This window comes from Trachurus trachurus (genome assembly GCF_905171665.1).
Source record: "Trachurus trachurus genome assembly, chromosome: 11".
Lineage (NCBI taxonomy): Eukaryota > Metazoa > Chordata > Actinopteri > Carangiformes > Carangidae > Trachurus > Trachurus trachurus.
The window spans coordinates 18913007-18936413 of NC_139904.1; the positions used below are offsets into that span (position 1 = coordinate 18913007).

General features: G+C 43.2%; 1 protein-coding gene across 1 annotated transcript; it reads left to right on the top strand.

Moving 5' to 3' along the window:
* Window positions 1–2067: 2067 nt before the first annotated feature.
* lratd2a (LRAT domain containing 2a) lies at window positions 2068–2915 on the top strand (the record flags this gene model as incomplete). The annotated part of the gene is made up of 1 exon (XM_083981531.1): window positions 2068–2915. Exon 1 carries the CDS (start codon window positions 2091–2093, stop codon window positions 2913–2915), a length of 825 nt encoding a protein of 274 aa, XP_083837657.1. The 5' UTR covers window positions 2068–2090.
* Window positions 2916–23407: the final 20492 nt, after the last annotated feature.

The window sequence follows — 23407 nt, forward strand, 5'->3', positions numbered from 1 at the left end:
AAATTCTGAGTTAGTGATGGGGGACTACTGTATGACTACCTGAAAATCCCCTTTTACAGATGTTGAGATATGGATATGTCATCCATCCAGCCCTTGGTAGTGCCACATTGACCTGGTGACCTGTGTGAAGAAATGTGAACTCTGCGACCCGGGCTCAATCTCACCAAACAGGCAAAACATTCAATCTGGATTACACAGGGTTGGAAATCACAGTGTGATCCCGTGCAGCTCCAGGAAAAGCTCAGTCTCTTAATTAACCTGATAGTCACTTTGCCCAAAGGCCTCCTAACTAATCTGCTGAGTTCACTGTGTTAACTGAGGCCTTTCTGCCTGTTTAAAACAGACAAACAGATAAGAAAGTGAGAACTGCTTCTGCTGGGAGTCACGTCCTCTGTCATATCCACTATGCTGAATGACTTTGCAGTTGTAATGAGTCCCTCCTGTGGGCACCCAGCTCAGTAATGGGGTCAAACTCGGGCTCATCTGCTCTGTTAACAGAATTTGTGTCTCTGTCTGTCTCGCTTCTTCACAATGGTGAACATTTGTTTCCCTTTACAGCCTGTGAAACAGCGTCTCTTGCAGCCTCTCGCTGGCAGCCATAACATATGCAGCACAGGTGTTTTCACACAGAGACTGCTGCAGCGTGTGCCATTTTTTGGGGGCATACTGAGCGCATTCCCCTTGCCTGTGGGATACAGTGGTGAGAAAATAGCCCATAACCGAGAGCGAGTCTAGGCAGGACACAAGCCACTACAAACGTAATAGAGACATTATGGTCCCAGCAGGAGATGGAGAGGGAGCGAATGACTGTGCAGCTTCAGTTCACTCAAGGACAGACAGGTGGTCAAAACGGTAAAAAAATAAATAAAGATGTTGGAGCCCTCACAGCCCTTATCCTGTTGAGATGTGTCACCTGCAATATGGGCACATTCACCTACTAAACCAGATGGTTTGTCTACCTAATTAACTAAGATAAAGTAGAGAACTGACAAGATGAATAGCATACCATTAAATCAATAAATAGAATTAAATAGCTCAAATAAAATGATGAATAAAACAAATAAAATAGTAAAGATGAACAATAAAATATAAAAATAAATCAAATCAAATCAAAATACATTTATAAAAAACAAACAAAATGAAAAAGTATAAACAAATATAATACAACAAAAAGACAAAAAAAAAAGGTCAAATGAAATGAATTAGCCTAACTGAATAAATATGCTAAATGACAACAGCAACATTACAGGAGTGGCCCAGGCTACTGTTTGTTTGTTTTTTAACTGCCGCTAATTAAAGCCAGTGTGTGTTTAGTATATAGGCCATAAAAGATAGCTATCTGATAACTGTTGAGATAAAGTCAAACTGTTGAGCATCTCAAACAAGCTGCCAAGTTTTCTGTTCCTGGTGATGAGGACGTGAAAGGTGCGGCGATGTCAAATTACGCGCACTTCCGCTTTAAAAGCAGAGCTGTGAGCGCGCGCGCGCGTGTGTGTGTGTTGCTGGAGAGTCGCTGTTGATTTCGAGCACACACACCGAGCTACACCTTCACTTCACCGGATCTCTCTCTCTCTCTCTCTCTCTCTCTCTCTCTCTCTCTCTCTCTCTCTCTCTCTCTCTCTCTCTCTCTCTGCAGCTCTGAGCGCAGTCACTTCGCCTCCAGCACAGAAACTGTTTCATCTGCTGCGGAGACAAACACACGACCCACCGGCGCCGTGTTTGGTGTTGGACTCGGCTTTGTTTTCAGTGTGACAGCAGCAGCAGCAGCAGCTGGGGGACGGAACTTTACGCAGGGCCGGCGACACTACACCTGAGGATATTTGTGCTGTGCTGAATTTGAAACCAGTTTGTCTACCCCTCCCAACTCCACACTTGTTGATGGGGCACTAACAGGTTTTCACGGGGGTCATTCTTATGCGTAATTTGGATACAACCCCTGTCCGAGGGCGGCAGGCAGGGCCACGGAAGTTTTATGCAGTCGTGAGGGTTTGTGGCAGACGGCGGTGATGTTTAGCCACCGGTAGTCAACAGCTCTCGGCGTCAGATCGTAGGCCACCACACGGGGCTGCTGCGGCCAGGTGAGCAGCGGCATGGGGAACCAGATGGACAAGCTGTCTCATTTAAGTTACGCAGAAGTTCCCACGGTGGACCCGAACGGCGTGGACACGGAGGAAGGACCGCGGATCGGCGTCTCGTATATCTTTTCCAACGATGACGACGAGCTGGAGGACGGCTGTGCGGTCGACATCAAGGAGAAAGACCCGAACCAGGAAGAGAAACAATACGACCAGCGCGACGAGGTGGAGTGCGCCGTCTACAACAGGGATGAGTGCATTTACGAGAAGAGCGTCAAGTCCGCCAACCTGGAGGTTTACTCCCCGGAGAACCTCCTGAACAAATGCAAAGCTGGGGACCTGGTGGAGTTCGTGGCCACGGGGCAGTACCCGCACTGGGCGGTGTACGTGGGAGACTTCCAGGTGGTGCACCTGCACAGAGCCGAGGTGAAAAACAGCTTCCTGACGGACGCGAGTCAAGGGAGGAGGTGCAGGATCGTGAATGTGTTGTACAAGTTTAAAGCTCTGGGTGCGGACGTGGTGGTGCAGAACGCGATGGAGCAGGTGGGTTTGAAGGACCGGGAGCTGAGCTGGAGGAACTCCGAGTGCTTCGCAGCCTGGTGCCGGTTCGGCAAGAGGGAGTTCAAAATGGGTGGGGAGATACGGATAGGCAAACAGCCGTACAGGCTGAAAATATTCATGTCGGACAAACACGCGCACGTGTTGGAGTTTCAGAGCCTGGAGGACATGATCATGGAGAAGAGGAGGAACGATCACCTGGGCAGGACAGCCGTGTTGCAGGAGCTGGCCACGCACTTCAACAGCGTGGAGGAGACTCGGAGTGAGCCAGCTGCTGACTGATGCTTCACTCTGACGATCAGCTGCTCCGCTGTGGAGTAGAGTTGACAATACGGAAACACAAACTGTTACAACCCGCTTCAACCTATAGCAAAACATGCACACTCCTCACACACACACACACACACACACACACACACACACACACACACACACACACACACACACACACACACACACACACACACACACACACACACACACACACACCATCATTTCTACTTGAACATAATCATCCAAATTGCGCATTTTGCTCCGTGTTTCCATGCGTTTATGACGATGTTATTGCCTTAAAGCCACAATTCTGTCCATCCTCTGACGTTGAATGGCCTTAGCAATTATGAATTCAATTATCTGGAAGAAAATTGAATTGATTGAATTAATTGATGGGCTTATTTGTGGGTCCAGCAGCCCCCCTCCACACACATTCACATTCACATACATACAGAATGTATAGTTTTATAAGAGCTTTACACATCCGTTTTCAAATGTCATGATTCTTGTAAGTAGAGTGAACAGTGTCTTTATTCATAGTGTGTCCTGTTACTCGATCCTCGTGTGGTTTGAACTTCACCCCTCAGCTCACACACACACACACAGCCAAGTGTCAGAGCCGAACACCGGAAGGCTTCTTTCTCCTGTAGAGGGTTTAATTCTCACACCAGCACATCTTAAGAAAATGTTGTGGAGCTGGTCTGTGTTGCACTGATGGAGTAAGTCTGTGTGAAATGTCGTCCAAAGTCCAAGTAAACCACGGATCATTGTCTCTTTTTTCAACAGTCTTCTGTCATATTGTCGTATACATGTATTAAGAGTCATTCCTACCCTGAACACACTGGTGTCTGTTTGATCAATTAACACTGAGCACATAAGCTGTGTATTTAAATGTATAGCCCTGTCCTTCTCGTCCTGTGATGTAAGAGGCTTTTACACATCAGAATAACTTCCTTGATTTCAGAGGTTAAAAGTTTGACTTGTTGCGAGAGATGTATTTTCTTAAATGTCAAAAGCAGAGAAAATGAGATTATTATATCCAGTCCATGGATAATAGTTGGTCATCTTTTTTGTTTGTTATAATTTAAAAATGGGAACCTATGGTGACTTCATAAACTCAGGCTGAACAGGCCGAGCTTCAACCCTAACTACAGACGTGGCTGAAATGTTCTATAGTATTTTTCATAGTTCAGAAAACTTAAATTAAAAGGTTGGTAAACTTTTTATTACACTAAGGTTTCAGGCTTCCATAATGCTGATAATCCAATACACTGTCTAATATACAAAAGAAGATTTCTATTAAGTCTTCACAAATCACATCATCAATAAGCCATTAATGACCCAATTTCGGGGGGTTTCTCAATTGTGAAAAATCCCTCACAGTGATTGGTCCATTTAACTGCTTATCTTGTGAGAAGTGTCTGCAGAAGATCTAAACCCAGTTTATTGATGTGTTATTGAGGTCACAGTGAGAGAGACAGAAAGGGAAAAAAACTAAAATAATTGCCCTGTTAAAAACGTTCTCGTGCTCTATAATAGCTGCATTTATTATTTTAATAAAACAATCAGCTACAACCTCTAAAAAGCCCCACATTAGGTAGTGGCTCGATTAATGGTGTATTTAAAGTGTTGTTTTGAGCTAACCTTTGGTTTAAGCCCGATGTTTTGGTCTCACACTTTTAACTGAGGTGTCACCATGGCAACCTGCACCACGGGGCTAATCCACCTTGAACTAGCGCAGACGATCAAAACGTATAACACCTGCTTCCTCATCAATCAACTCTCAGAGAAAATGAAGCCCTAATTCCTGCAGGCAAGACCGTGACTAGTTGGGTGAAAGATTGTGTTGATTCCAGGAGCCAACAGCTGGAGAGGGCACACTGAAATTGCACTGGGATTAAAAATTTACAAAAAGCTAAAGTCTGAAAGGTAAAGAAATGTTCCCTCAAGCAATCCAGGATGCCTCCCACAGCACCCAGATACATTGAGATGAAACAAAGTGAGACTCAGGCAAAAAAACATGTAGCAAGTGAAAGTTGAACTAAATTTGTTGTTGCACAGAAACTCCACTGCATATTCTTTTTTGTAGCTTTCTAGATAACAGCCCCCAAGAACAACTGGAAACACTGTGTGTTTGCAGCCTCAGTGTGGTGACACAACTTTCTGTATCAATGCGAAGAATGTGCACTATGCTGTGCTACTGGTAACAATACACATATTTAGTTGTACCCGTAGAAGCCTCAACAACAACCATACAAACACGTTCACTACAAGAAATACAAGTTAACAGTTTTGAATAACCGCAACTGCATTGTTTGCACCGAGTTGTTTTTTATATAACAGAACAAGGTCAGACTTGATATTTGTGGATTTAAACCTGTGGTTGTTTCACCCAGTTTCAAACAGACCATTCAACCTATAAAATCATGTGGGACAGTCCAGCAGAGATACAGATGTTTTGTCATGTTACCGCAGGGATCAAACAGAGTAAAATGGTGTGCTATATGCTTCTATATGCCACATTAGTAGATAACTAGCTTCTTGAGACACCACGTGAGGTTGGTTTGATGCAGGCCTCTGATCAAATTAGGACACGGTAAAGCCTCCATAGGGTCTTGTCAAGCTCAGCCTTTCCTGAGTGTATTAGACAATTTGAGATTGAATAAAGAGTCATTTAACAAGGCAGGCGTGCAGCTGTGCAGATGTGAAGGGGGTCTTGTTTCTTGAGAAGTCTGGCAGAATTTGAACTTCACAAGGAATGGATTTCAGTGAGAGGCTGAGAAAGCACCTTGTTGGAGTGTGGACATGAACTGTGAGCAGTCTTCCTTATCAGACTGTTGCATTTGAAGGCTTGAAAAGGTCAAAGAAGTATCCAGTACGGTATGTGACAAAAAAGGCAGAAAATCACATAACTTTATACTCTATATTACGTTTTAAAAAGCTCCATCTGTTAAGTACATTTCTGTCTAGAATTAATTCCTATAAACCTCAAAATGAGATGCAATTTCAGTCTGTTAGAGAGAAGCTTGATTTGAGGATTTTCTAGCAATTAGAGTTTGTGCCTTGAGAACGAAGAAGCCAGGTTGTTCTTTTAAAAACATTGAAACACAGTGATTTAAATGAGAAACAAGTGGAAATGTTTCCCTGCAGATGGGCAGTGGGTATTTTCTTTTCACCAGTTTTAAAAGTGAAGAAAGTCTCAGTTTGGAACCAAAAATCTATGTTTCTTTGTTTTGTTTTGTTTTGATATCTTCTGACCTTGGACATCTACCTTGGGGACAACTCTTAATCTCTGACTCTTTAAGCAGGAGGTCGTCTGACCAGGACATTTTTCTGCTATGACTCAGTCAACCCTCAAACTCAAAACTTACCTCATTGGCACAGACTCTTTAGCAGCCAGATAAAATGTCAGTCATTAGTGTAAACACGTTTAAATGTCATCTGAAAAGCGTCTTGTATGGACAGGCCTTTCATTGATGTTCAGTCTGTTTGTTAGTCGATCTCATGCTGTGGTTGGATTGACCTGGGGAGCACCTCATGATAACTGATAGAGAAAAGTGCTTGTTAAAATAAGGTTGAATTAGTCATAGACGAGTGACATCATTGTCTCTGTGATGGACATATCCTGGATGTCTCCCTGCCTCCTGCTGCATCCAGGAAAGGCCTGATTGGATCGACTGCACAACGTCCAAATTAATATCACTGGGGTTATTATTTCATTTATATACAGTGCGTTCCCTCTGTAGTATACAGTCTGACTGCACTTACAGTGAAGCAGCAGTCATCCAGCATTAACTGTCTGCCAGGCCATTCCTCTTGATGGGATGTGAAAGCTTGGACATAGCAAAGGCAACCCAATTATAATCAACTGCCAGCGCTCGCCTCCAGGTACCTCAGCTTGCCGCTGCTACTGTGTAGATTTAGTTTCCTTTGGATGCTGATGAACTGATGAAATTAGTTGTGTTGTAAGGAAGAAACACAATTGAATTCATGTCCCACTGTGGCTGAAATGCAAAGACTCTGAGAGATGTCTGCATTGGATTGTTTGGTGGACAGCGCATTTTAACAAGCTCATGATTTTGAAACAATATGCTTCCCGTCTGTTTGCCCTATTTATCTACTGCACATGCTTAAAGAACTTGTGTGGGGGGCTCGTCTTTACATGGTCCCTTCCCCATTGTCACAACATAGTTGATTTGACATTGGTAATAGTCAATTTTACCCTAACAAAAAACTTAGCACACCATCACAGAGCACCTCAAAGATGTCAATCCACGTGCAGTCATGTGATCGCGGCCGTCAATCATGCGTCAGCTCAGATATTTTTATATGCTGCATTTTATTTGAACTCGATTTAATGTCGAGAAAATGAAAGAATAGAATACAGTTGTTTAAGATTGTATGTGGTGTTTTCAAAAAAAAAATGTTTAAGTATATTTTTTGATTTATTGATAGTAGGGTGACATCAGGTAAATTGGGCCATCAGGTAAAATGAGCCATTTAAGGTTTGAGCCTCCTAGCTTTTTAAGTTTTAACAGGCAATGGCTGTAAATTATCTCAAATTGTTGCTACAACTGTACTTGACAAAAAACAATTGATTTGAGTGGTCTCGGGTTGCTGTTTTGGGTGGGACAATGCTTTATATCCAGCCTGCTGAGGAGAAGTGTGCGAAAAGTGGCCTGGCAAACAAATTTCACTTGAAACTGATTAGGTTGATAACTCCGTAAAAAAAAACAGATAGACAATAAAAAATGTGATTTATAATATACATTGTGATTCCCCCCATTGGATAGAATGCAAAATTCTTGCTAAGCTTACTTATTTTTAATTTAAATGCATTTTTTGTGGGTGGCTCAATTTACCTTAATGCATCATGGTAAATTGAGCCGCATTTCAGCTAAAATGAGCCACCTTCAGAGCAGAGTTTTGATGGTTTCTCCAGCATATATTACGTATCTTCACACTGTCCTTGTTATTATACAGACCCAATGTTTGTGTGTGTGTGTTTTAGCTTTGGTGCAGGAGGCATCGTGACCTGTGCACACACAAACACACAGACACACATGCACGCACACTAACACCACACGCACGCACACTAACACCACACACACATGCACGTACACACACACACACACGCACGCACACATACAGACACATACGCACACACACTAACACCACAAACACACACAAGTTCCAAAATTGTCATGATGTTATTCTAATATTCTATTCATTCTTAATGTTTCAATGTTATTGTTCACGAATTCAAATGTTATATAATAATATTAGGCTATATATGTGGATTGTTTTATCATAAATTATAGTGTTTTGAGGGCATTGTTTAGCTCAGTAGATAGAGCAGGTGCCCATGTGCAAAGGCTATAGTCCTTGGCCCCGGTTCGATTCCTCTGGTGGTCCTTTGCTGCATGTCATTCCGTCTCTCTGTCTCTCTACAGCTGCCGTATCACTTAGAGGCCTAAAAGCCCAAAACTAAACTTTAAAAAAGAAGAAAAAGAAGAAGTTTTGCTTGAGTGGCTCATTTTAGCTGATGACTGGCTCATTTTACCTGAACAGGTGGCACATTTTACCTGAACAATGCTCATCTCAAAAATGTTGGACAGCTGATGTTTCAAAAGCTATAGGACTTGAACAATTATATTTTATTATGTCATTTCAACAAAAAAATATTAAAAACAGTCAATATTAAAGCAGAAGTGAGTGATATATTTGTGTTAATATAAGTCTTAAAGGGACAACGAGGAGTTTTGGAAAAGCGAAGCGTTTTCACACTACATTTATGAGCCTCCGCGCGCACCGTACATTTCTTTGACCGGCGCAAGACAGACTCATGTTTTCATTCATCAAGAATTAAAGTCAGAGGTTCAAAGAGGTTCACATACTACCGTAGTTCCGACCATAAACGGCGATTCGGCGGCGTTATTCTCATAACTCGCCATGAAGGAAACGCTGGTCGGCTCGACCAGCATTTCCGCCACCACTAATAATAACAAAATAACGATAGAGACAGATCGATATATTTAGCGAAAATGGAGCCATTAACAAGTGTGGGTAGCGGAGATTCATCCACATTAACGTGAGACTTTTTTATAACCGAATAGAAACTCCTCGTTGTCCCTTTAAATAGTTATATCTTCCGACAGCAATCACTTACATAGAGTGTTTGGACTGAAACACGAGTCTCTCAGTCCCTCTGCTCTGCTCTGAGCCGAAGAGAAAACATTTATCGTATCCTACAGTTTTTATCCAATGAGGAGAGAGAACGGCATGCAGGGCTGTGTGCATAGACTGTAAAAAGAATGGACGTAGCGTCCGTGACGTCACCCATTGGTTTGGAGGAGTCTGTTTTGTGCCGCTACTACGGGGGTTTGAGCCGCGCCATGTTGGATTCTACTTGCCATATTTGGAGCGGTGCGGCCGTTGGCCAGCCGGGAGCCCGCCCACTGGCCTCGTAGCAGCGGTCGCCGGACCTGTCACTCAACGGTTCTGCGCCCTGATTGGCCAGAACTTTAAACCTAATAACAGTAAAACTGTAGAGTTTAAAAAAAATTCACCCCCCTCAGAGTGTGTGCGGGGGTAGAAACTATCGATTGAGACCAAAAAAATGAAATGTACCAGGCTGTAAATATGTTTTTTAAAGCTGTAAAATCGGCTATTTTAACATGGGGCTCAACTGGAGTTGCTCCCTTCTGGAGCCAGCCCCCAGCGACAGCCGGGGGTATTGCAGCTTTTTGAACGCGGAAGTGAGCTTCACTTCTCAGACCGACAACTGCCCCCTTGGCTGTGTGTGCAGCCAAGGAACGCCGTGAATGTGGTGACGTAGCGACGAGGACTGTTATGGTGCGTTCAAGGAAACTCGTATTTTTCCGACCGTGAAGTGGTACCAGTTCGATCTGGTACGAGTTCACCGGTCGGAAGTTACGAGTGGCCGTTATAGTGACTTTCACCGGTAAAACAGGTCGGAAAAACACGAGTTGGTTGCCTGGAACGCTACAAAGTCGTAAGTTGTGACTTGAAGCTGTAATTTACGATTTCAAAAGCCTGCCTGGAACGCAGCATTAGCGAAAACGACCGGATCACTCACTTCTGCTTTAACTACAAAAATATAATTCAGTGTCACACAGTGCTTTTTCTTAGTTTCCTAAGTGATTTACCAAAAAGTGGCCCAATTTACCTGATGTCACCCTACTAGGGGGCCACCTGCACTGAGGACTGTAGCCTCTACATGGGGCGTCTGCTTAACCTCCTGCGCCACTCGACGCCCCGTATGTGGTGTTTTTAATCATAATTTTAAAAAGACTAAGTAGTTTAAAAAATATTTTGATCAGTAATTTGTTTTTGATCAATTACTAGACATTTCAGAAAACCTCATTTGAATTCCAGGCGACCACACGTGGGGTCCCGACCCCAAGGTTGAAAAACACTGAGACTGTGAGATATAGGTAAGCTGGATTTAGACTATTTCCTGGAAATTCATCTGAAATTCCTGTAAACAAAACAATAATTTAGGAAAGAAATGACGCCCCAGATAGCTATTGTAATGTGCAGCTCCTGTCCTCAGCTTGGGTACCAACCATGCCTGGTCTGGGAGCGCGTTCATGTTAGTGCATGTGCGTGCCTCGGTCTTACCTGTATAAAGAAGCAGGCCACGCCCACACCTGAGATGACGGTCACGGTACCATGCGCGGCGCTCCAGTGACTGCCACCTGACAGGGTTTTCACCACTGAAGAAACCGCGTTTTCTGACTTGAAGACCAGACCCGTGGACTTTACTTGGGGACTAGTTGTAGCTCAAAACTCTGTCTAGCCGTGGACCGTCAAATTATGTTTTAAATGTCTTTCCCGGCTTCCTCAGCGTGTTTCTTTGACAGTAGCGTGGTCCAGTGCCAGCTCAGCTTCACTTCTTCTCCACTCCGGGCCGTCGAACCAACATTGAACCGAAACAAAGACCTGCAGAGGACTGAATGGCTCCAGTTTGAAGAGGAACCGGCTTTTCTTCACCTCCATGTGTGAGTACAGTGGCTCCACGATGTTATGTGTCTGTTTTCATCAGTTACCGGGGCCATGGTAACCGTAGCTCTGGCGCCGCGTTACCTAGCAATGTGTTCGGCTAGCTCGCTGCTAACGGTGTTGGCTAGTTTGTTTTTGTTGGCTCTAGTGTACACGGAGTAGCTTTATTCCGTTGTATTTGTTGTTGTTGTTGTTGTTGTTGTTGTGGTGATGGTGTGTTTAGTGGACGCTTTCATTGAGCTGTGGTAGGCCTACTTATTGGTGACTGAGTACGGGTATGGAGGAGGAGTATGGGAGATCTGCTGGGCCACATCTGCACAATATTTAAAGTTTTTCCAACCAACAGGCAGCAGCACCCCCACATTTCATTGAAAAACATTTGGGTAGAAAACAAATATTATTTACCACTTAATACCACTGCTATATACTATTTTCACATTGTGATAGTTTCCAAAGGGGGTGCTACAATAGAAGAATAAGTGTGTTGATGCAAAAACTAAAACGCTTTGCTGTTTTCCAACTACAGGGCAAAGCAACATGCATCAATACAAGTAAATACACAGTTACACAAGCTCATACTTATGTAAACAAAAACAGAACAACAAAAGCTCCAATTAAGGACACAAATGGAGGCCCATTTCCTAAGAAGAAATCAAGAATAAACTGATTAAAAGCTGCAAGTAACCATTCAGCTGCTTGTAGGCTAAATGTTTTCATATTCAAGTTCTGCTCTCTTGGTGGCATGACCTGTCTGGACAACCAGAGGATGATGGGAAAAGGTCGGCTGATTACACCTGCCACGATGGAGTGAGTAACAGCCACCCACAATAGCGACACAGTCTTTGTTTGTGTGTTGAGAGTCTTGCCAGGAAAACTCCCCCTTGCTCAGAGGACAATTAAGATACTGTGAATATGTGCATCTCCTGATAGGTTGACACAAAACCCTTTGAAAGGAAAAAATACCTAAACAGCATGCATTTGCCAGAAATCGGTGGCATGCAAGAAAACGGAGTGAGTCATTGCCGACATGGTGAATAATGGGTAACTGGTGATTATTCTGAGAAACGTCCTTTTTTCAAAACCGAGACTACAAACACACTTTCATTTTCAATTTGAGCATAAAGAACCTTTAAATTCTGGGAATTTGATAAAAAAAGAAAATTTTGTCGATGCATCGGATAATAAAATGTGAATAATTGAGACAGGCTTGTGCGTTATAGTTTCCACGTCACCAAAAAGACTGAAAGCTAAAGCCCAACCAAAAACAGAAGCTCTCTGTGGGGATGAGGAGTCTGTGACCTTGCTCAAATTAATACCTGGAACAAACATTAAAGCCGTTTCATCACATTTTCTACCTTACTTTCCACCGTTCGTGGTCTGACTAGTTCTCTTTTAATTATGTCCTCTCATTGCGCTCTCTTCTTCCGGAGTAGTTTAACAGCTACTGACTGTAGAAATATGCTGTGTTCATGCAACGTTAGCAGAATGAGGAAAAAGTGGATCAACACCCTTTATTCCAACTTTGGAGCATTCACTCATTATTTCCAAGCACTTTATACATAAATAGACTAAAATTTAGTCGTTGTGTGGTAGTGAACGAAACAAGTTAAGCTTAACTTGTTTCATTCACTACCAATCGTAACTTGTTCATATAAAATTAGCATAATTGACTGTATTCCAGGTCAAACAGTATGATGTGAACATGGTAATGATGCCACCCACTACTGATCTTGATGCATTCAACTCCTGTAAATGAAACAGAGCCATTTGCATTTTCCTGTCTGCGTATGAACTGTAATGTCAATTTTTGTGTCTATCTATCGCTAAGGATAGCAATCATGTGCTCATGGTCATACAAGACCGAGTTTGTAGCCATAAAGTCTTTTTTATTGCTCGTAATTTCAGCTTTTCATTTGTGAAAGAAAGAAGCTGGCTTTCTTTTAGTAGCTATGTGTCTCGCTTAAAAAAAGAAAAAGGGAAAAAAAAAATCTGTCATTACTGATTCAGTGAAGTCCTTGCAACAATATTTTTTTAACCAATGAGCCGGTTTTAGCTGCTGATGCACTGACACCAGTTTTCTAGATTCAATTTGCCCTCTCAATTTTTCCAATTCTAATGATTAGGACGGCTGCCCGGGTGTTTCGCCCACAGTGACGCCTGGAGCAGTGGTCTTTCCTTTGAGGGCCACAGTTGAGTGGCAACAGCTGAGTGGCTTGAGATGCAGAAGAGGCAGGTGGCGTCATTGTCTGCCCAGGCTTTGTTTATCCGTCCATGGCAGCTCCCTCTGGCAGTGGCACTCTGAGCTGGTCATTTTGAGATGATACAGTAGGACTTTGTGATTGTAATCACAAAAACTGTGTTGTTTTAAAAAATTTGAGTCACTTTACATCAGCTCAGTAAACATAAGCTGTTAAAAGCATTCATATAGTAAGCTTTAAGAAATGTTTAGCAGGCTGATGCTTTATGTCCTCCAGCTGCCACATTTATCCACGTCATGGAAGACTTGACTAGAAAGTCACTTTGCTGCATGACACGAAGCCAGGAAATCAAAGCAAATTAACATACTGTAACCCAACAGTAAAGGCTTTTCTCCTCTGTGTTAACGCACCATTAAGCTGCTAAATTGGAGGACACAAGGGCAGAGTGTATGAGTCAAAGGACGTGGCGGCACAACAGTTTCTCCTTATCGCTGCCTTAAACACAGCTGTATATGCAGACAGAAATCATATCTGAAAGGACAGAACACCACAACGAATCAGCGCCAAACACTTTAGTTTGAATGAATCTAATGATTTTTTTTGCCCTGCTATCAGTTAAATTAGCAGCTACTATCTTAACATCTGGAGGACTATATGATTTGATTTGGTAAAAAAGTAGTACAGTAATTACTTAATTAGGGTACAGTAATTACCCTTTAAAGGGTTAATGACTTTGCAATTGTTCCAGTGGAGTTGCCTTTTTTTTAATACCTTTTTTCTAATTATGCTTGCTTACAAGTTCAACTGACTCAGTGTCTCCTTAGTGCTGTTAAACCCAGAGGTGGGTAGTAACGCGCTACATTTACTCCGTTACATTTACTTGAGTAACTTTCTGGATAAATTGTACTTCTAAGAGTAGTTTCAATGCAGCATACTTGTTACTTTTACTTGAGTATATTTCTTCAGAAGAAGCAGTACTTTTACTCTGTTACATTGAGCTTCATTCCGGTCGCTACTCACTACTGTTTCTTATAGATCTAATGTGAATTTTTTTTTTTTAATGAGATACTTCCGAGCCTCTGTCACATGACTGCGTTTCACCAATCAGATGTAGCCACTCGCGATGTTTGCCTCCGTGTAACCAATCGGACAGAGCCAGGCAGTCACATGACCGCACACAAAATCTCCGCGGTAAACAGGAAGGCCAAATTTGAGAAACTGCGGCTGGTAAATGATTAGGATGACGTCAGCCCTGGTATGTCGTGGATAATGTCCGTCAAGGCAAAGATATTCAATATAAACCGTCTTTGGCATAGACTGTAAAAGGTTCTCAGTCATCCAGGTCATCTTATTCTTCTTCCTCCCCAGGAAGTTTAAACCCCATACACACCTGGAGACATGTGACTCCTAGTCACATGACCACCCCTCCAGTTTCGGGGGTGTGGTCATGTGACTCGAGTCTCGGGGGTGTGGTCATGTGACTTTGGTTTCACTAGAAACTAGGGGTGCACCGAATGGCATTTTTTGGCCAAAGCCGAATACCGAATAAAATCAAAATGCTTGGCCGAATAACCGAATAATACCGAATACCTAAAGCGGTTATACATTTTTAAATAAAATATTTTTTTAAACTTAATTTTCAAAGAAAGTAAATGTTTATTGACTATTCTGACAGTTTTGGAATATTCCAGTTGCCATTGCTCATCAAAAAAGCACAAGAAGTTATATAAAGTTTTTCATTTAGGCCTATATCGGCCCATTGTGAGTGCTGAAAGATCTATGCAAGTACATTCCAAAAAAACCCAAGTGTCTTTTAAGACGGTGGTTCCTAACCTTTCTTGGTCAGATTTTTTTTAATTCATCAATTAGGCTACTAGACATTTCAGGCGACCTCATTTGAATTTCAGGTGACCCCACATGGGGTCCCGACCCCAAGGTTGGTAAACACTGTTTTAAAAGCTGTCGGCCACGGACGGAGTGGGCGACATGCTGGGACGAGGAACTTTCGTTTTAACTGCTACAGCCGTCTCTCCTCACTCAGTGGCCGTGTCTCCGCTGCAGACCGGACGCACCGGGCTCTTGGAGCAATGTGCAACGGTGCGCGCGGTCGCTGTACAGCTTTCCCCCCACTGCTCTTGTCGCTGTTGTTTTTCCAGCAGTAGGAGTCACTTACTAATAAAGCTGGGGTTTAAGCTGCCGTTTCGATCGTCGCGCGATCGCGTATTTATCAGACTCCGGGTTTAAATACCTGGTTCTGGCATTAGTCTCAGACAGTTCATAGACCTACAGTATAGTTATTAGGCGCGTTTCCACTGCAGGAACTTCAGGGTAATTTTATGGGGCCAGCCCCGTTGGTGCGTGTCTCCACTGCAGGAGCCTCCCCCACAGGGCCATTTACAGGAACTTTTACGGGGGCCAACGGAGTACCTACTCCAGGGTAGGTACTCCGTTGGGCCCTGAAAAGCTCCTGGGTGGGGCTCGAGGTTAACCCGGCGCTGATTGGCTAAAGCTAGAGCAGGCTCTGACGCTACCAGAAAGCACCAAAACATTTTTAAAAAGGGGGAGCAGAAGGGGCATTAGCCTAGCAGACAGACGCTGTAAACAACAAGAAAACAGCTGGAAGATGTACGACAAATGGACCGACGATGAGGTGCAGGCATTGATTGTAGTCTACGGCACCGAGGAGATTCAGAGGGGGTTTGAGTCATCGCGGCGAAATGAAAATATCAGCGCACTTCGACACACTGGGGATCCATCACGCCACAAAACAATGCCGTGAAAAATTAAAAAAAAAAAAAAAAAAAAAAAAACTCAAGCAGGATTACAATCAGCCGCCATGTGCACAAACACACAAACCAGAAACGCGGCTACCGCCTCAGCTCCTTCCATCCTTCTTCTCCGTTGTTGTTATGATTTTTGTGCATGTGCTTGTGACCTGCCTGGGTGACGTCACGGTCGAAACTGTCGCACAACGATTAAGCGGCGATCGAAACTCATGACGTCACCGCGGGGTCCGACTCTGCAGTGGAAACACGACCACTGAGAGGGCCGAGTGAGAGGACGGTTCCTGTAGAAGTTCCTACCCCCTCCCTTTACCAGGAACTCTAGCAGTGGAAACACGGCTATTGTGGCTGAATTTGTCTTAATTTATGTTACTTTGTAAAAAAAAGAAGAAAAAAAAAGTAATTTAGGCTATTGTCTTAGTTGTTAAATGTTGTTCTTTGGCAATATCTGAATTTTTTCATTGCTATTATATTTCTGTGTATTTGATTAGGCCTACATTTACGCACTGATCATTAAACGAACACATCAGAGGTTACTCAGCAGTTACTCAGTACTTGAGTAGCTTTTTCACCAAGTATTTTCTACTCTTACTCAAGTAAATATTTGAATGGCTACTTTTTACTTTTACTAGAGTAATATTATTCTAAAGTAACTATACTCTTACTTGAGTACAATTTTTGGCTACTCTACCCACCTCTGGTTAAACCATGTGTAAAATTATGCCAAACAAATGGGAAGAGGTTAAGGCAATTCCTCTACTAACATGTAAGCACGAGCTCATGCAGTACAAGCGTCAAGTCTGACCTGAAAAATTTACATGCAGCTGGGGCAGAATAAGACCTAAGATAAATCAAAGCTCTGACTCATTAACTGATATTTTGCATAAAATCCAGACTATGTGAAGTGAAGGTGCAGTGAGCGTGCTTCCTCCCCTGCTTACACATAAAAGTCTCTAAGACCACAACTCAGTGGGCTAAATGTATTTAGCCCTGTGTGAATTATACGTCAATATGTAATATGTTTGTGTGTCTGCCAAATCTGGGGGGCACATTACAGCTGGACTCTGCTGCCCTGACTGCATCCCTGCATTTACATCCTCATTATGTGGCAGCCTCTGCACTGCTTTGACTCCCACCTGACCACAGCTGTTCCACTGTCTAAAATAATAAGCCTTCTTTAGACTCTACAGAGGCTGTTTTTAAGTAAAGGAAAGCTTACAAAGACGGCGTAACAAGCAGGAAGGAGGTACTCCAAAATCGATTTGCATTCTGCCTCTCCTCCTCATACAGCCACAGTCCCCCCCCCCCCCCCCTTAACAAACAAATTAACAGCAACTTTCATGAGGCTGCCTCAGCAATTACTTGTTCCAAATGCAATGCTCTTGAAAGCACTGAAAATTGTGCTGCACCACATTGCCAATTTTCATATTAGTTATGATTGCATCTGAGACTTTGTAATGACTGTCATCTGCTTGCTCACAGTTATTCTCAAAACAAAACGCAATTTTCAGAGTTCACTCAAGTGTGCCCTGTCTTCCTTGTTACATCATCTGGCTTTTGGCCATTTGCAAGAGTGATGACGGAGATATGTTTATATCGAATAAGTTACAGACATAAGGCGAAGCACCCTCTGAGAATACTATGGAGGAGAAATTGTTCCTCTACAAATGTGGCGTTTGTGTGTTTTCCAAGCCTGTTTCCCAAATATCACCCTGCTCCTCAGACATTCAGTTTTATTGGATTGGAAGAGCACATGATGCAAATGGGCCATAATGGCGTATTCTCCTGAGCCCAGGTTGAAACGGAGCATATTGGTCATATAATTTTGTTGGTGGACACTCTATCGTCGACGGGTAGATTGTGGAGCGATGGCTCCTCTCTGCCGGGCTGCTGCAGACAGCCCAGGGCACGCTCTAACTGGCACATGCCATCTGTCCGGAGATCTGGGGACCAAGGTGTTGCTTCCAAATGCGTGTCACACGTCAACTTCATTGTGAAATCAGAGCAGGATAGCAGTCGATCACTTTCAGAGGCCGAGCTTAGGGTTTTCATTTCTTACTTCGGCAGCTGAGGTCAGGGCTCAGGGAAACGGAGATGATCCAGGACTGAAGAGTGATGGTGTACAGCAAGAGGTGAATTTGAATTTTAGGCCTGATAATCAGCTGGGACTTGGGGAGCCCCCCCGTGACTTCATCAGCTCCAGGAGCTAGCGGCGGCCTCGTCTCTCTCCACATAGTTAAGGGCTTTGCTTTACCTGTCTCTACAGAGGGGCCATTTGTTCAGATAGAGTGTCAGCATGCTGAGCTTCCTCTGCTAATGATTCTACAGGCAGTCGAGGTGCTGTCGCTAACAGCTCTGCCGAGAGAGAGACCTGACTCTGGTTTTCACTGCAGGGAGATTAGCCAGCATGTTACACCACATATCAGTATTCATGAAATTTTACACTCTTCTGTTTAAACCCCTTGGCGCTCTCCTTCTTGATTTCCGGTCATGTCTAGGGAGCACACTAGGGCAAATGAGCGTCCTCGTACTAATTGCTGTGCATTTGCATAAATGTTTGGCTTCCAGATGCTGTGGATGAAGCAGGACGGGATAACAGCAGGCTGGGTCACCTCTCCACCATGTGGGGGTGAACTCTTACCTCCACTCTGCTCTAATTCTCTTATTGTCTGTTTGAAATATCATTGATTCAGATCCCTTATTTTAATATATGCTATATTGCATTTTGGCACTAGATTTTGTGGCATCTTCACCTTGTTGTTTTGGTTTTGCGACCTGGAACGAACCCACAGCATCAGCTCTGAGTTACCCTCAGTGTGTTGTTTGAGCAGCACCAGACTTCTGTTTTCAGCAAAAAAATCACAAAAGCCCCAATATAAACAACCAGTTTAGTGCAAAACAGTTTAAAGAAGCTATTTGGAAGTTGTGCTATTGCTACAATGGTTAACATTAACATAAGTAGCTGGTTACCTGCCAACTTATTGGGTACTGGTCAGATATCTACAGCAGGCTGAGGTTTAAGCTTACGAGAAAATAAAACTGATCAGAGATTAAAGCAAAACAAGGCGGCCGGCTCCTTTCCACTTCTGGAGACGGCGCTTGTCTGAAGTCTGGTGCTGAACTTGCAAACAGCTGTTAATACCAGTGTTGGATTTGTAGCAACTGCAAAACATAAAAGTAACTCTTTTTTCAGGCTTCAGCGCCAACAAAATTATAGTGACACGTGCATGACTCGTGGACCTCTACTCTCTTTGCAATAGGCAAACATACGTTAACAGTCCCACCATATGAACCCAAGAGGTGATAACATAAGTACTATGTTCACAGCTTGTTTCAGCTGCTCCCAAGTGGCCAATCAGTTATTGCAGCTTTAGGGATCTGTCAAACACCACCGGATGAGATGAGAATGAACCTCATTATTTCCTAAACGGAACTGTGTTTAGAGAGAGGGTGGAGGATAAATTCACAAAGACACCGTTTCAGATTTGTGCCTTTGGTGCTCACCATGTGGTCCAGTTCCTGCACTGTGGATGCTGCCAGGCAGGAGCAGAGCCCCTTTCATATCCTGACACACAATACTCACCCAAAGCTGGTATGATGGAGAAATTAGTCTGACAGTCAGGCCTAACCTGAAGAAAATATCAATATCTGCACGGCTTGCTGACATAATAACACGTTTGGTGAGAGGAAATTATAGGCCTAAAGTCAAATTTGAGCACATTTATAGAAAGTCAGGTGATCTAACATTCAGTTGAAGTACTAGTGAGGCATTGTCTGCAACACAATGTTTCACACAGTTTATAATATTATGGTGCATTGTGCTTTTTTTGTATCACTTCTTCTGCCAAACAATAAGAACGTTATAAAGGACTTTGATTCTGCTCCTGTGGAATAACACAATCTGGACAAACTCTGCTGAAAAGACTAAGGCTGTCTTTACACTGCAGGCCTTGATGCCCAATTCCGATTTGTTGCCTATATCCGATTTTTTTGACTGTCTATTTACATATTCTACCAGAAGTGACCCATATCTGATAATTTGCATTTACACCTGCTGCTTGCATGAAACAACCCGCTGGAAATAAACTAGTGATTTTTTCTTTTTTAATAGGCTACAGGAGATTGTCACGTTATGATTCCATAATATTTTTAAACAAAGGTGAGTCTGGTGTTCAGAGTTTATATCCAACACGTCACTTACAAAGTGAACGTTACAAAATAAAGTCAGTGTGGCTGCGTGGAGCGGAGCTGCTGTGAGATGAGCAGCTGACAGTAAAAGTAACGTTGTGCCACTGTTCGATCCTCCGTCGCTCACGTAGTGAGGACGGGACAAAGCCTCTTGGACACATTTGTGTAGGCTACATTGTTTGTTTTTCCTCTCTTGATTTCTTATCAGCTCGGTTCAGTTTTTGCCGGTAGGAAAACCTGAAATCTGGTGTTTATCTCGCGCGCTCTCTTTTTTCACACTCCCTCGCTTGCCCTCATATCGATCTGCATCGAAATGAATGTTACTGTAGGCCTATATGAAAACAAGAACTAGTGAGGGGGGGAAAAAACAGACGCGCAGACACCACAAAAATGAAACGCTGTAATGCCTGTGACAGTGATTACAGCTGGCCACAGCTGGCCACGGTAGTCCAGGTCAGCCCCACGTGTCAATCACGGGCTACAGAGGTTCAGCGAGACGCGTGAGCATGTGAATTAATATTATCATTTATGACGTATGACACGCATTGCCAGGAGAGATCCAATCTGTCTGTTTAGACTGCAGACGCATTGGCAGATATCTGATTTGTATCTGATTTATTTCCACATATAATCTGATCTGACGATATCCGATTCAATGCGCATTTGTCCTGTTTACACATTCATGTTACAGATCCGATCTGAGCCACTTGAGAGGAAAAAATCGGAATTGGGCCACTTGAACCATGCAGTGTAAAGACAGCCTAACATGGCATGAGTACAGTGTTTTGATGGTTGTTCAGGAGACACTTCTAATAAAGTAAAGTCCGACTGTTTGTGTTTGCAGTGGAAAAATAAGATGCAAAACAGTGATATCACCCTGTACCAGAGCCTGAGTTACCTAACAAATCAATTGTAATTAGCTTTGATATTTACCTTAGGTAAGGTATGCCACCCAGGTACATTTACTGTGTATTTGTATTCATGGTGTGTGTAAAGCCGAGAATAATGAACTCTCACTCATGAGGCGCATTTTCATCACTCTGCCTGGTGGGTCAGCCAAAGCAGAGGAAATTCCAGTACTTCAAGAGCCTTGATTACGATAATAACAGCAGCACAGAAAACAAAGGATCAAGTCAGATGCGTGGGGAGTGTAAGGCTCGAAAGCCTTATTGTGATTAACACGAGGGTGTTTTAGCAGCATGTAATATTGGAGGGAATGTTAATAACAGCGTGAAGAGTCATGCAGCGCCGCAAATTGTGAAACAAGCGTCTACCAATTACACAGCAAAGTGCAAGGATTTTATTTAGATCTTACATACCTCAGTGTGTTTGACTCTGACTATGCATTAATGTTGATATTTAACTGATATAACGAGACTTCTTTTGCTCTGGGATGGTAAAGATTTAATACTGTAGATCTGCAGCTCCATCACATTGGAGCACATCAGCGGACTCATAAAAAAAGGGGCCTGCAGGTTTTTAGAGTTAGATGCTCAGTTATCTACATTGTTAGGAAGACAAATCAAATGTCCTGGTATTGACTTGTTGTTGTTGCTGCTTTTTATTCCCATAATTTGGTTTATATTCCAATTTTATGAGATGCAGTTTGCAAACTTTGTCACCGACCCCATGAATTATCCTCACACGGACAAATATACCATGAGTCAGTCGTCACATTCAGTGTCTCTTATCACACAAAGTTACGTTCATGGCTCTGTGGTTCAGTGAAAGAACGGTCAAGCTCTCAGACCCAGCAGGAGGTTGGCTGTGAACCCAATCATTAGGGGGGAAAAATGTCTGTGTGAATAGACTACAGAGGGGGGCATCGCAGGCGTTGACAGAGGCCTGCCATCTAGGTAACTTGTCCTTGTCTGCCCGAGGCTTGTACAGTACAGGATGCAAACTGAAAATAAGCCTCACATCCTCCATACATATACCCACACCTCAACCCATCAACCTTTCGCTTCAACAGCTGCCGTATGTGTCAACCAATAGAAGGTCCTCGTGTTTGCTGAGGTCAAAGTCATCTGTCAGACCGGCGAGACGGCTGGCTGACTCCGCTGAGGTAATTGGTAGCAGTGCTGCCTCCTAGGAGATGCTTGACAAAAATCATGCCATGTGTCAGGGAAATCCGTTCAGGGGACACAGACTCTTGTTCCTCTGATGGCTCGCTGTGCTGAGAAGCAAACACACATACGCACACACACACTGGATGCGACACAACACATGAAAAAGACTCTCAGTCGTGATCAGGCACGGCACCAATCAAAGGCAGTTGACACTTCTTTTTTTTTTTTGCCCCAGAGACGATATAAGCACTACTGTACATACAAGATGCTTTAATATGCCGCCCAAGCGCCTGGTGAAGTTCAGAGTTGCATTGTAAATTGTGGCTATAATGAACGGTTTTTTAAAGCGAGGCCGGGGCTGGAGTTTTATTGCCGTTAACAATGGATATGTATGACTGAAGAGGTGGTTTGAAATGTGACATATATGTGTCTTAGAAATCACCCCTGGAGATGTTTTAGCTCCAGGCCAGGGATAACTTCCAATCACATCTCAAGGCCAATTCTACGGTTGCCAGGATACAGACTTTCATATAAGGAGGCGCTCCAGTCAGGTTTTATACGGCTGAGCCAAGTAGTGAAAATCTGGGAGCTAGTTAACCATCTTCCCTCTAATTCTCCTAACTCTGCCAAGAAAATTATGTTTTTATTCCCTTTTGTTTAATTTCTATCTCAGTTAAGAGGAATTAATTAACAGACTGCAAAGAAATTTGGCCTAAAGTTAGACTAGAGACAGTTAGAAATGATTAGTGTTTGAATAGCTATAGTGTTATTACCTTTTTGCTCATATTGGCAAAGTTTAAAAATAAGAGATTTATCACCCAACGCTGCATTTGTATTCAGCTCTGTTCCGCTGTTAGACCTTTGCTCAGACCTGCACCTTTTTTTAATCCTCACTGTGGTGTTTGCTCAGTGGCACAGTGGCCTCAAGGTGCTCAGGCAGACTCGCACTCATCTTGTCGCCTTTAAAACTCCTCTAAAGGGAGTGGCGGGTATTGTTTATAAAGTGCTAAAATCTGACCTCCACAGACTGTCTGACCTGTAAGATAGAAAACCTTGAAGTCAGAACTCTAATAATTAAAGTCTAAGCCCATCTTTGTGTCACAGTGTGGGGCTTTTGGCCTGCAGTGTGACATCAAGGTCTCGTTGACGTCCATCATCACATCCCCGCTGTCTCTCAGAATGAGTGAGTTGTCTGAAGCCTGGCCTTTGAAGCCCGTTACTGAATGAGACACAAAATC